The sequence below is a fragment of the Pleurodeles waltl genome, chromosome 6 (genome assembly GCF_031143425.1).
Source record: "Pleurodeles waltl isolate 20211129_DDA chromosome 6, aPleWal1.hap1.20221129, whole genome shotgun sequence".
NCBI classification, from domain to species: domain Eukaryota; kingdom Metazoa; phylum Chordata; class Amphibia; order Caudata; family Salamandridae; genus Pleurodeles; species Pleurodeles waltl.
In genome coordinates this window covers 66,170,610-66,185,755 of record NC_090445.1, presented here as the reverse complement: position 1 = coordinate 66,185,755, position 15,146 = coordinate 66,170,610, and the positions used below count along the sequence as shown (strand labels likewise).

General features: G+C 45.6%; 1 protein-coding gene across 2 annotated transcripts in view; it reads left to right on the top strand.

Annotated features, from left to right (window-relative positions):
* Positions 1-6,370: 6,370 nt before the first annotated feature.
* The window catches only part of LOC138299201 (mucin-2-like), a 278,248-nt gene continuing 269,472 nt past the window's right edge, over positions 6,371-15,146 (top strand). For both annotated transcript variants that reach the window (XM_069237310.1, XM_069237309.1), the window contains exon 1: positions 6,371-8,391. In XM_069237310.1, coding sequence (XP_069093411.1) covers positions 8,358-8,391 — 34 coding nt within the window. In that variant the 5' untranslated portion in view covers positions 6,371-8,357. The remainder of the gene's footprint in view (positions 8,392-15,146) is intronic.

The window sequence follows — 15,146 nt, the reverse complement described above, 5'->3', positions numbered from 1 at the left end:
TAACTGCCTGCAACTAAACAGGGATACAACTGAGATACAGTTTTTTGGCAAAGGTCTGCAGCTTTGGGTCACGGACTGGTGGCCATCCGAACTTCGGCCAAAGCCAGCAGTAAAAAGCTCGGTTTAACATTAGATCTCACTCTGCTCATGAAGGTACATGTCTCGACCATCTGCTTAACTTGTTTGCCACTGTTCACTTACTGAAAAAAGCATTTCCGTGGCTTCCACCAACTTCCAGGGAAACCTTAGTACAAGCTTTGATTGATAGTCGCTTAGATTATGGAAATTCTCTGGTTTTAGCTGTCAACAAGACATTCAAGGCTGGACTGGCTGGACTGGGCATCTAGCGTTTCCCCAGGAGGTAGGAAGGGTGAGGGGCTGTTTTTTTGTACTGGGGGTGGGGGGTTGATCTAACAGTGCAGCAGTTTTAAAAGCACTGCAGAGTTCATTGTATATCTAACAGTTTTCAGTCAACAATAAAAGTGGCAAGAAAACTCTGGTGATTAATATACCTGCAGGAGACAGTTCGGAAGTTTGTCTAGTTTCAGTTTGACTCATCTAAGGTAGCGCAGAGGGTTAATATACCTGCTGGAAAGAACGTGTAGTATGCGGATTTCAGAACAGTATTTTATGGGCATAGCTCAGTTGGCTACTACTTTTGTCATAGAGATCCATTTGTGACTGTGCAGTTCAGAAGTTACAGTTATAATCTCGCACAATGAGCTATAAACTGTCATCAAAGAGCTGCATGCAGCTGCTAGATACAGGTTAGAAAGATATGTTTTTTTCACACTCTTTGATTATTCTAATTTTGATCAAAAGGGTTTGTTTGGGTAGAAATGAATTGCTATTAGTAAAGTCATCACTAATCACTGTGTTACATTCTGAATCCTGTGAGTTAGACTTGGCATCCTTAGCGTGGTCTCCCCTAACTTTTTTACTCTACTTCCCAGGTTGTTTCTGTGTGTCGGACTCTGTTTTTGTTGTTTTGTTTGCTCTGGACACTTTTCAGGGACCACTGCTGACCAGTGCTAAAATGTGAATGTTCCCTGTTCCCTGAGAGCATCAAAATAAAGCCACATGGGCAAGTGTGTGCCAAAAAAGGCCATCGATGTGTCTATTTCTCACTCGCATACGAGATCGTGTGTCAGTCCTCCTCTGGTCGTGTCGGTGTGCGTCGTTTCTTATCTCCCCCAAGACAGCGATGCATCGATCCCGGATGGGCACCTCGGGCCTGGGCAGGGTTTGCATTGATTTTCTGCTCCCAGCAATCTTGCGTTGCAATCCAGTTGCACGGTGTCAGGAAACTGCGCTGCATTGGGCTTGCGTGGTTAACAGCAGCCGCTGTGGGTGTTGCATGTCGTTTCTCCGGCCACCTTGCATCGATCTCTCAGTGGCAATGCTTGATTTTAGCCGCGAGGCCGGTGGCGTGTTGTTTATCAAGCCATGGGGCGAGTGGTGCGTTGAAAGTTTCCCCGCATGGCGGTCTTTGTGTGGATTTCTGTCCTTTTCCACCAGCTGCACCTTTCAAGGACCCAGAGACAGGTTAGGCACCACTTGGCAGGCAGGACTCTCAGCAGAAAGCCCAGGTGCTGGCAGAGAGAAGTCTTTGTTGTCCCTGAGACTTCAACAACAGGAGACAAGCTCAATTCAAGCCCTTGGGGATTCCTCACCAGTGGTAAGTCACACAAAAGTCAGTCTTTGTCCTCTTGCAGGCAGAAGCAGCTACTGCAGGCCATCTTAGCAAAGCACAGTCACAGCCAAAGGGGCAGTACCCCTCCAGCTTCTCCAGCTTGTCTCACGGCAGAGGATCCTCTTGGTTCCAGAAGTAATCTGATTTCAGGGGTTTTGGGACCTCTTCTTATACCCCTTTCTGCCTTTGAAGTAGGCCTACTTCAAAGAGAAGTCTCTGTTGTTTTAAAGATCCTGCCTTGCCCAGTGCCAGACCCCAGACACTCACCAGGGGGTCGGAGACAGCATTGTGTGAGGACAGGCACAGCCCTTTCAGGTGTAAGTGACCACTCCTCCCCTCCCTCCTAGCACAGATGGCTCATCAGGAAATGCAGACTACACCCCAGCTCCTTTTGTGTCACTGTCTAGTGTGAGGTGCAACCAGCCCAACTGTCAAACTGACCCAGACAGAAAATCCACAAACAGCCAGAGTCACAGAAATGGTATAAGCAAGAAAATGCTCACTTTCTAAAAGTGGCATTTTCAAACACACAATCTTAAAATCAACTTTACTAAAAGATGTATTTTTAAATTGTGAGCTCAGAGACCCCAAACTCCACATGTCCATCCGCTCCCAAAGAGAATCTACACTTTAATCAGATTTAAATGTAGCCCCCATGTTAACCTATGAGAGGGACAGGCCTTGCAACAGTGAAAAACAAATTTTGCAATATTTCCCTTTCAGGACATATAAAACACATTACTATATGTCCTACCTTAACCATACACTGCACCCTGCCCTTGGGGCTACCTAGGGCCTACCTTAGGGGTGCCTTACATGTAAGAAAAGGGAAGGTTTAGGCCTGGCAAGTGTGTACGCTTGCCAGTTCTAATCTACAGTTAAAACTGCACACACAGACACTGCAGTGGCAGGTCTGAGACATGATTACAGAGCTACTTAAGTGGGTGGCACAACCAGTGCTGCAGGCCCACTAGTAGCATTTGAATTAGAGGCCCTGACACCTCTAGTGCACCTTACTAGGGACTTGCTAGTAAATCAAATATGCCAATCATGAATAAACCAATCAACATTACAATTTACACTTACAGAGTATCTGCACTTTAGCACTGGTTAGCAGTGGTAAAGTGCTCAGAGTTCAAAAGCCAACAGCAACAGGTCAGAAAATATAGGAGGCAGGAGGCAAAAAGATCGGGGATGACCCTGCATAAGCAAAAAAGTCCAACAAGGGTGATAGTGAGGGAATCATTGAACAACCCCTATAAGTATTGCCATACCCTGGTGCCCTGTACGGTCATCAATTACTGTGCCTCAAAGCTAATACAACTGAATATATAATGAGAAATGTGTTGTAGAATGCACCATTTTTGCTATTATTTTAAAAAATGTCTTGGGGGTAGAACCCCCCCAACACTTACTGTAGTGGTCAGGCTTGTTTGTTATGTACCAAATGAAGGATGGCCTGACAAAATTTGCCAGGGTTGCTTTGGGTTACTAGTCCGGTCCTTGAGACATTGTTATCTAAACTTCAAGTTGTACAGAACTCAGCAGCCAAACTAGCATGTAACTTTCTGTCTGGCTCACCTTCTTCTCCTATTTTGAATTCCTTGCACTGGCTGCCAATCAGAAAATGAGTGGTTTTAAAGCTATGTTGTCTCACCCATAAATCACTGATTGGCAAAGGCCCATTTTACTTGCAAAGCAGGCTTAGCTACTACTGCCCTGTCAGACTGCTTAGATCGAAGGACAAAGCCTTACTTTGGATTCTTCAAACCTCCACTTTCTCTTACCTTGCCTCCTTTTATAGGAACAAATGTACCCTGCAAATCTGCTCATGTACTGAGTTTAGTAAATGGAAAAGCATTTAAAGATGTGGTTGTTCTCTTGCCTTGAGTTAACAAAATACCAAGATATTCCTTCAGGTATTATTTGTTCCGCTATACCAAATGAGGTTAACACCCCATAACATGAGATTACACTATAATCTACCATAATCTACTCCAGTCTACAGTTCACTGTAGTCTACTCCACTGTATCCCAGTCTACATGAATCTACCCCACTCCAATCTACCCCATTCCATTCCACTATGCCGGGAGGTTAGTGCTCTAATGACCAGCTACCTATTCATTTTTATGGCAGCTGAGAGTCGGGTGTGCAGTGGTAAAAGCACTGCACCATAGGTGATCTTTCTTCATTTTGTGGTGCTATTTTTTAACTGTTTTAATTGCTAAATTGCTGGGAATCTGTTTTTTACACGAGTACCTAGAGGGACTTTTACAAATAAAAAACGAGAACACTGTGGACCATGTGCTCCAAAGGGCGGGGGATCATAAAGAGACACTTTATTTCATTTGGAACATAGAGAAGCTTGGAGGTTAGCGGTCTAGTGGTCAGCCACCTAGTCCTTTTTATGGTGGCTGAAAAGCAGGTGTGCACAACGAGTTTGTGGAAGGCATGCCAAAGGCAAGCTCATCTGTGCCCGTCCACACTCAAACGAGACCAGGGGCCAGGAACCCTGTCCAGACTTCCTCCCATCATGTAAGATACACAGTTGTGCAACTAATGGCACTTAGGCGGACTGGCAGGGAACAACCATGCCCGACCTGGATAAATTGGGCAGTGACTGTCCAACTGCAAATTTAAACTAAAACCACTGTCATCCTCCAAGGATCGGTTGACGATTTACTGATAAATAAGGAATACCGGAAGATGGGAGTAATTAACAGTAGATCACTCGCTAAACATGAGAAAGAATTCAGACTACTATGAGAAGGGAACTGGATGTCCTGTTTATCACTGAAACGTAGTTTCATAAAAATGCTGGCTCAGATATTGTAGCAGCCCTTCCACCGGGCTACTATATATGCAGACTTGATTGCATAGGCAAAACGGGCAGAGGGATTGCCAATATTGTGAAAGATGTATATAGATGTTTAACATCCCCGCTATTAATCCCAGCCTGTGAGAACTTTCAATTTGATATCTCACTTTCTCCCACTTACAAATTTTCTGAAGTTTTAATTTACAACCCCCCCCCACCCCCAGGCCCTAGTGTCACATTTATGGAAGGTCTGGCAGAGGTACTAGCTAGTGTAGTGGTGAGGAAAAATCACAACTATTTTAGGTGATCTTAAGATACAGCTTGATGAGACAAGCAAGCAATTCGGCCTCTAAGAGATTTTTACAGGATTTAGAGAGTGTTCAAGTTACGCAAAAATTAAGAGCTCCGACACACACGAAAGGGCATTTCCTGGACCCCATTTTCAGTAACGAATTAAAGTTTCAGGAAAAACTGCCTGTTCCCCTTCCTTGATCCGATCACTACCTAATTCCACTCTGGTTGGAGAAATCCAGATTAAGAACTCCTCCTGTCATTGCTTGACCCCCCTCCCTTCCATAGTTGTTGCTTGCTCCACAGCCTCTTCTACCCACTGTTGCTGTTTGCCCCCTCAGTTGTCGTTGATTCCTGCTGTACAACATGGCTAAAAACATTAACAAGCCCAATACCTTGCGAAGACAACACCTATTTGCTTTGCCAATGCTTGTTTCTGACTCGTCCAGCTTGAAACTCCAGTCACTGGCTCATAAGCCGCGCATTTATTGTAGAATTGTTTTGCTGCACTGCTTGAGCGTAGTGCAGGAAAAATGGAATCTATCCGCACTTACAGACACATGAAACACAAAAGTAGCTTTACAACCACTAATGATACTCGAGTAAAAGTGTGAGTTAGCAGCAAATTACGGTCATCATATTGACTTTTTTTCTCAGAGTGAAGGCTCCACATTTGCTCTACGTTATCTGTAGCCTGAAGGTCTCTTTACATGGACACTCGAGAGACACATTATAAGGATTGACTACCCCGCCGGAAAGGTTGGTACTGGCCACTGTGGAATTTCACTTCTTCACAAGCTGGCTGGCTGTCTTGCTGACATATTGAAATGCAGATCACAAGTTTGAATTCCAGCAAGGTTGACTCTGCATTCCATCCTTCTGAGGCTTCTAAATTGAACAAGATTCCCAGTTCGGGCACGATTAGCTCGTTCAGTGTAGAATTTTATTTCTTTGCATTAGTGTTTTTGTGCATTTCAAAATTTAAAAAATGACTACAATTTCCATAATTCAAAGATTAAACCTGGATGGATGGATGAGGTAAGCAAGCATGGGCTCGGGAACTTCACAGCTCTCATGCCACGTAGAATTAAATTCGGTAATGTTAGTACTGGTTAATTAAGGTATTAGAAATGTCTGAAGCGCTATATGAAAAGAAATTGTTAAGTAGCTCGACCTTGGCCTCCTTCTTCTTTGGTGAATCGTAATAGCTCTATAATGTTGAAGAGGAGGTTGTTTATTCCATGTTTTTGTTATCATTAAACATTCTGCCCGGGCACGAGCTCGCACCCCGAGAGGCCTGCGAGAAGGGGTGCAGGAGCGGACCTGGCTGGCTTCTAAGGGCAGAGGAAGGTATATCGATACTCAGGCCGATAGCCCACTGGGCGAGGTCGACATTCTAAAGAGATGCTTTGTCTCGACGGCTTGTGAGGCGGTTGCCTCGCTTTTCAGGCACAGACTCTATAAAGAGAGATTACGAAATCTTCCTGGTGACAGCGAGGGAGTGGCTGCAGGTGAGATGAATGATATTGAGAAACTCCGGGAGGGAATCAAAGCATGATGAGGGAGTAGTCCGGGTACTGGGAGAGAGGAACTTTCTTTCACAGATCCTTCGTACACTGTAGGAGACTGCGCCCGTGGAGGCTGCTGGTGGCCGCCGCTGTGGAGCCTGTCAGACCCTGCATCTGTGGGCCCTTCCAAAGACTGCACCTGTGAACCCTGCCAGAGACAGCATCTGTGGACCCTACACCTGTGGACACTTCACCTTTCTAATGCTGCACCTGTGGACCCTGCCAGAGACAGCACCTGTCGACCCTCCACATGTGGACACTTCACCTTCCTAAGGCTGCACCTGTGGACCCTGTCAGTGTCTTCACCTGTGGACCCTGCACCTGTGGACCCTTCCAAAGACTGCACCTGTGGATCCTGCCAGAGACAGTGCTGTGGACCCTACACCTGTGGACACTTCATCTTCCTAAGGCTGCACCTGTGGACCCTGTCAGTGCCTGCACCTCTGGACCCTGTACCTGTGGACCCTTTAAAAGGCTGCACCTGTGGACCCTACCAGAGGCTGCACCTGTTGACCCTCCCAAAGGCTGCACCTGTGGTGGACCGTGCAGGAGGCTGCACCTGTGGACCCTGCATCTGTGGACTCTTTCAAACGATACACCGCTGTTCCTGTCCAGAGGCTGCACCTGTAGACTCTACCAGAGGCTGCACCTGTGCATCCTGCACCTGTGGAACCTTCAAAGGCTGCACCTGTAGACCCTTCCAAAGGCTGCATCTGTGGACCCTTCCAACGGCTGCACCTGTGGACCTTGCCAGAGACTGCACCTGTGGACCCCTCCAAGAGCTGCACCTGTGGACTCTACCATGAACTGCACCTGAGGACCCTTCCAAGGGCTTCACCTATGTACCCTGCCAGAGGTTGCATATGTGGACCCTGCATTTGAGGACCCTTTCAGAGGCTGTGTTCCCTACCAGAGGCTGCACCTGAGGCCTTACCAGAGGGTGCACCTGTGGACCCTGCACCTGTGGAATGTTCAAAGGCTGCACCTCTGGATCCTGCCACAGGCTGCATCTGTGGTGCTTGCCAGAGACTGCATCTGTGGACCCTACCAGAGGCTGCAACTGTGGACCCTTCCAAGGCCTGCACCTGTGGACCCTGGTCCTGTGGGCCCTGACAGAGGCTGCACCTGTGAACCCTGACACAGGCGGCACCTGTGGACCCACCCAAAGGCTGCACCTGCGGTCCTTGCCAAAGACTGCCTCAAAGACTGCACTTGTAGACCTTGCCAGGGACTGCACCTGTGGACCCTCCCAAGGGCTGCTCCTGTGGTCCTTGCCAAAGACTGCACCAAAGACTGCACCTGTAGACATTGCCAGAGACTGCACCTGTGGACCTTGACAGAGACTGCACCTGTGGACCCTACCAGAGGCTGCACCTGTGGACCCTACCAGAGGCTGTACCTGTGGACCCTTCCAAGGGCTGCACCTGTGGACCCTTCCGAGGGCTGCACCTGTGGACTCTGCACCTGTAGACCCTGATAGAGGCTGCACCTGTGGGCCCTTGCAAGGGCTGCACCTGGGGCCCTGACAGAGGCTGCACCTGTGGGCCCTTGCAAGGGCTGCACCTGTGGTCCTTGCCAAAGACTGCCCCAAAGACTGCACCTGTGGACCTTGACAGAGACTGCACCTGTGGACCCTACCAGAGGCTGCACCTGTGGACCCTACCAGAAGCTGTACCTGTGGACCCTTCTAAGGGCTGCACCTGTGGACTCTGCACCTATAGACCCTGACAGAGGCTGCACCTGTAGGCCCTTGCAAGGGCTGCACCTGGGGCCCTGTCAGAGGCTGCACCTGTGGGTCTTGCTGGAAGACGCACTTGTGGCGGTGCTGGAGGCTGCGCCTTTAATGGACGTTGTAGGACTCCCCTCTGTGGACTGCTGGAGGTCGCGCCTGGAACCCTTCTAGAGGCTGCAGCTGTGAGCGCTGGAAGTGCTGTCTGAGTGCGACAACAGCTGGCCAGCATAGACAGCAAAGCCCCACCCATCAGCATGACTTTACCTTTCTACGTGCTGGCATTATGCGGTGAGTTACACATTTACATGCTTGTTTTATTCCGAGTGGTTACCAGTTGACTCCTTTTCAAGTTACCAGTTGACTCCTTTTCAACAGACTGCGGCTTTCTAGGGATTGTAGTCTTTGCTCACACACAGAAACTCAAGTGTATAAAACTATCAGACCACAGTGAATAGAAACAAATAAGAAGTCAACGCAAGGCAGCGCCACTGGTTCCCCGTCTGTCAAAAAAGTCCCCTGTAACTCTGAAAGGCAGACATGTTTTATTTCCGTCAACGTGCCTAGCGTTCTCCGTCTTCAATATAGTGCAGTCAAAGAGAAAACGCGAATTTGTCAGCTAGAAAACCTGCCCTCTCACGCAGTGCTTGAAGTGGAAAAACAGAAGTGCAGGTTTTTGAGAAGTGCCGGTACTCTCTATTTAAAAGTTTTATGTTTTTCCCAAGAAGTGCAGGTACACAGCGCCGTACAGAAATATTGTAATTAAATTAGGGTCCCTACAGTTCTCTGCTTACCAGACAGCTCATGAAAAATACCCTTTACCTTTTTTTGTAGCAGAAATACCTTATGTAATATTGTACAAACGTTCAGATTTGTATTTAGCGCAAAAAATACGCGACTGAAAATGCACCGATCTTCGGAGAGAGGGGCTGTGAGTGCATCATTTGCCGAGGATCACACAAATGTGGAGACCTGGATTCTATACTTAGACTGCTTCATCCACAAAAACAATCTATGACTGTCTGGAGGCTGCGTAGATTAATTGGTGTCAGTCCTTTGAAGAATGATCTGTCCCTGTTGTAGACTGACCATACGTAACTTGGATGTAGTGTTTGTGAAAGGGAGAAAAGATAGAGAAACCCCACTAAAGTAGAATTAAAATGGGTGTTTTGAATCACAAAGCTGAGCAAAATTACTGTGTTGAGGGGTAAGGTTTACCTCTGGCATGTGGCGCTTCATGTGGGGTTTGATGGTAAGATCTGGGGGCGCAACTCACTAGACCTAAGGAAAAGAACTAGAAGGGTTCAGGATAGGTATGCCTGGCATATGGAGCTGAGCTGGGCATGTAATTACACCCCATAAATATTAAAGGAACGAGAGAATTGGTTCAGTCCCTCAAACTTCCTCTTAAATTTAAGTCTCAGCAAAAAGGTGTGACATTCTGAAACAAAATAGTTGTCAGATAGTCCTACAGTGGCGCCCTGATTGTTTTGCCTCATTAGGTCCTAGGAGGAATCCCTGTCAGGCTACAGGACCCTCGCCCACAAACGTGGCATGCTCTGTGGTTGGGGTGTGCTCCATGATGGGTAGGGACACAACGGGCTGCACCCAGAGGTCGTTTCAGGAGACCTTTTTCTGTGCGTTCAATGATCAGAAAGACCAATAGAACCTAAACCCTTTGAAGGTGGCAGGAATGTGGCTATTTTGGACTCAGTTCATATCTTAGACCTGCCCAGACGCTACTGTCATCCTCACCTCGTGCTGTCGGTTGTTTTGTATGTTTTTTTCTGGCTCCTATGGAGATATTGCACTGCAGGGCATGAGGAACTAAAAACATCTACTTTTGCTTATGTAATAATCTTCCCACTTGATCTCACCACCAGCTGCCCATACCCCATCAAAAAGCCATCCTCTCTCTTCTTGCCATGTCAGTCCCCACCTGTGCCACATTCACCGTAATCACTGGGTTTTGGTTCCTCTTCCGCCACCATTGGGTCATTCTCTGTTGTTTCACTTTTCACCTCCCCACACATCCATCCATTCTCCCACTGATCCCACGAACATCTGTTGTGCTCCGGTAGCAGCTGCTGCATGATGCAGAATGCTTTAGTTTGCAGTAACAGTATAAACACTAGAACTCAGTAAACTGGTGCTAGCGCGCCTGGTCCTTAGTAAGTAAACTTACAAGGGGACGCGTATAGGTCGATGAATCTTTTTGATCGCATGGAGTATCCTAGCTATGCGGTAGACTACTGAACCATCAACAACACTAAAATCAAAATTAAATGTTAATGAAACCCCATCTAAGAAATACCATCATTCTCAAGAAAGGTTAATGGTTGTTTTTATTCCCTCTTGGTTACAATTCTAATCAGAAACCTTATTCAACTTTGTCATTAATCAAGCTTTTTTAATCATCACAGAAACGTTATTCATCCAAGAGTCACAAAATCAAAGTAACATTAAACTAATACTTTCTCAACACATTATATAATAATTCAGCAAAGCAATTTTCGTCAGTCAATGTCGCCCTTGTCTGCCTACATAACCAAGATTAGCATCAGCATGTGGGTCGTCATGCGAAAACAATTTGGAAAAACATGAATTTGGAAAAGTCTATCTAAATGAGAAGATACTTTAGAACAGCGCAGTTGGTACCTAGAAGGAAAAGCTCAAATTAATCAGTTGCATTATTATAGCTACCTATCCAAGATGGGTCAGCAACCAGTCAGTCTTCGTCTCCAGGTCATCAATAGTCAGCAAAGTATCAGGCTCATGGAGTGTAAGCCCAATTATCAGCACTTTGGACAGCGTCTCCTGATGTCATCAACTTTCACCTCTCCACTCTGATTTTTCTCTTCTTGTCATGACTTTTTATTAGGGTCTCTCAGTCCATCCCACTAATAATTGGTCAACCTTATCAGAAGTTATGATTCTAACCTATAATTTTTGTTTATCGCATCTACACCTCTACTCAGGATTCAAGTTCCATTAATTTGATTGTTTCCTCTGTTGATGAGAACATAATCCGGCTCTTCAGGTAACAAAATTGTTGCACACAGTCTTTGGTCAGTGCTTCCATTGTTCAAGTGCTGGGAAAGTGCATTTAGCCTACACTCCACATAATTGTATCAAATTGTCTTCATCATCTCCTGTCCGCGGGTACATTGAAGAATGTTCCAGCAGAGCCATCTGAACTCTGCGTAGTTCAAGGTCCTTTGCTCCGGTTACCAGTCCTCACAAGCCTTGTTGCGTCTTCATGTTATAAGCAGGCAAGGCCCATTGAAACCAGGCCTATAATTTGGCTAAGTTAACAATGCGAATTAACATAAAACATAGGTTATAAGTCCAATTATGATAAATTAGTACATTTTACATGAATTCTTTCATTATTTAGTATCTTGTTAATACACATGGTGACCACCTCCCGTGGGCACATTTTGCTTACACACGTTATTTTCAGATATTATTCTTCATCAAATTTTCTCATTAAAAAGCACACATTAATCATTAAAAATCTCTTATATAAGCATATCTGCTCCATCACTGGGAATCCCTGGTATCGAGCTTGTCTGTGGTGGTGGCCATCTTGAATAGCTACAAAAGTAGCAGGAAAGAGAATCTGTCCAGGAAACAATAAAGTCATATGCATGAAAATGCCTATGTAATGTAGCAACACAACTGCTTCACAACTGTCACCATCATGGTAGTCTGTCAAGGAAGCTATGCATATAAAAGGAGCACCCCGAGAGGGGTTTCTAAAAGGTTGCTGTTAGACATGGGTTTTCTAGTTTGCAGAGGTATACACCTTTGTCCAAATAGAGACCACAATCCTAGTCAGGGTAGGTCACACACAATCCAAATTATCCTGTGCCCATCCTCTGGAAGCTTGGCACTGAGCAGTCAGGCTTAATTTAGAAGGCAATGTGTAAAGTATTTGTGCAATAAATCATGCAATAACACAGTGAGAACACTACATAAATACACCACACAGGTTTAGAAAAATATAAGATATTTATCTGACTAAATTAAGGTAAAAACAATCAAGATTTGATAATCACAAGTTGAAAATCACTTTTGTAATGATAAGAAGTTTCTTTAGTTCATAAAAGGAACAATTGTCTCTTGCAAGCACAAAGTACCTGGTTTGCATCAAAATTACACACACGAAGACCGCAGAGGAGGAAATGCGTGGAAAAAGGAAGGCGTGGGTCAGATTTCCGGGTGCACACAGATGATATGTCGATTCTTTTCCACCCGGCAAGGGCTTTGCGTCAAATTCCGACATGCAGGCTTGAATCCTCTTTGCAATGCGGGGTCTTTTGATTCCCAGGGACGATGAGTGGAAATCCTGGGCATGCAGGACAAAGCCACAGCTGTTGCGTCGATCCGGTGGGCAATGCAGCGGAGTTTCTGTCGCATGACGGGCTTTGTCTATTCCTCTCGCAGGAAGTCGGGCTGCGTCGGTCCGGTGGGCTGTGCGGATTATATGGTGGCCTACTGCAGTCTCCTGGATTAGGCAGGGCTTGTGGTTGTACATGGGTTGAGGCAGTGGAGGATGGTGGTGGTGGGTTTCATGGAGGTGCACAATGGGGAGGGCAGAACTGGTGAGGAATGACCAGCCTATGTCGCAAGAAGAGTAGCAGCAATCATAAAAGAAAATGGGACCCTGGAGGTGCCATGGATATGAACAACGAACCTGGGCCCTGCAAGAGACCCGATTTTTCTCCGATCAGCGGGGATCATCTCATGGTGAAAGACCAGGTTGTGTATAATGTTAAATCAGGATATCCAGATGTGTTTTCATCAGAAAGTGGGTGGCAGTGCATGACTGATAGTTTCATTAGGCACTGAAGCCTTTCACAATTAACAGTGGCTGAGATTATTTCAAGCATTCCACCCATCACTTTTTTGTAAACTTCAGTGGTTCACCCTAAGTGAGATGGGTATGTCCTTATCTCGTTACTTGTCACGTCCCCCAATCACCCTCCTCCTGCTGTCACATGTTTTGTTTGCGATCAGTGCTTTTTTATGTTACAGCATTTTATTTGTACTTTTTTTTAAGGTGACCAGTACTTCTGCAGCCTGCTTCCCTCCTTCCCTGTCTCTCATCCTCTCGCTCCCCTCAGCTGTCACAACAGTGTATTAGTATTAGGGCTTCCTCCTCTGACCACAAATCAGCAGTGACTAGATCCTGCCTCTGCTGGCTGACTTGAACTGCATGTGCTTTGCCACAGTGCCTTTCACATAGTGCAGGGTTGAACACAGCTGACTTCCCCACCCCACCATGACCCCCCGGCACAGATGACATGCCTTGCCTATCATTGCAGTGCTTTAAACTTACATTCAGAATTTGCTGTAGTGCCCAATACAATTTCCCTCCCTCTATTCGAAGTTTATACAGGAACGACATTGTAGCAGTTTTTGTTGTGGGTGGTGGGAGCACGAACGTTGTGGTTGCTGGTGAGATCTAGTTTTAAATTTGACCGTTGTGTGTCTGGAGTGCTACAGTGCTTCAGAAACATGCCACTGAGTACCACATGGATGAACGCTTCATGATGAAACACCATTGGCTTTAATCGGATTCTCTGCAGGTGGAGAGCTCTTACAGTGAAGCAACTGTCATCCTTTTTGCCCCCACTTCAGCTATCTTTGGTATACTCTCTGCAAACTAAACTTCTAGGAACTTTCCACCCACAAGTAACTAATCAGTCTTTCACATATTGCATGTCATTGACCTTGCAGTGCATTTTTAATAGTATGGCAGCACTTCTACTGTATTATTTTGTTCGTTGTCTAGCAGAAGTTGGTTTATGTGTTTGCCTATGTGGAGGCAGTGAGTTGCAGTTATCAAAAAGTGGTGTCAAGTACTGTCAAACTGCTGTTCATTGGGTGAGTTTTTAACATACCGGCATCAGTGAGGCATCCTACAATGTCATAGTTTATTATTTAGCTGTGGTGGCGGATAATGTTAATTATGATTTCGATTGGTACTTTTAAAACAAATTTACTGAACTCCATGCCTTTCTCGTGTAAATCACCATTTCATAATCCTTGGTGATTTGAGGATCACTGATGGCATAGTATGTCAACTGAGGTGCTATTTGGTCCCACACAACACAATTCAACTCCAGATACCATTCCACATAATTAACTTCATAACACACAATCTCATTCTACTTAATTACACTACAGTTAATAAAATTAAACGAATATCCCATTTTCCGTCCCTCAAATCAACTCTCTTCTCCTCTTCTTGGGGTGTCTTCTGTGTACACAGGCACACCCTCTTTGCATCTGTTGTCCGCTCTCCCCTTCTTTTTCTCTTTCTCACACACTCTTTCTGCTCTTCTGTCTGGAGTTCATTCACCACTTTGCGCACAAACTACCTATCCCTACATACATCCACTCTACTCCAAACCAAAACACATGGGTAGAAGACATTGTCATTTACAATGCCAATAGCTCTAACCCTCACAAATGTGAGATTGATTGCATTGCAAATGCTTGTTTAAATTTATTTTTGTCCTGTTCCAAGATGTCTCTCATGTTGCATCTAGAGACCAAGTTCAGATTCATTGTGAGGGCCATCTTGAAATGGTGCACCAATTAAAAACTATTCCAACATGGCCACCCGCCACGGTCTGACCATTTTCAGTGCTTTTGATACATCTGACAAGCATTGGCAAAGGCAATAGTGATGTATGGTCCCATTTAAAAACAGAAAAAGCATTGTGAAAGCAAAATTGTCACACAAGACCTATTTCCTTTGCCAAATCCTTGTTTTCCTCTGGGTTTCCTTCAGGAGCCAAAATCTTCTGGTCCAGCTCTGTTAGCAGGGACAGCAAGACTCTTAAGAGGCAAAGTATTACACTGGTGCCTTTATCAGTGCTAAGGTATTCATAACTAAGATTACTACCAATTTTTCGAGCATTATGACGTAAGCTAAATTTTCATATAGACAAAGAGATTTGTGTTCAGACATCAAAGGTATTTCTGGAGGAGGCCCACAGAATGGGGTCATTGACCGTATTTGGGGTCTGACT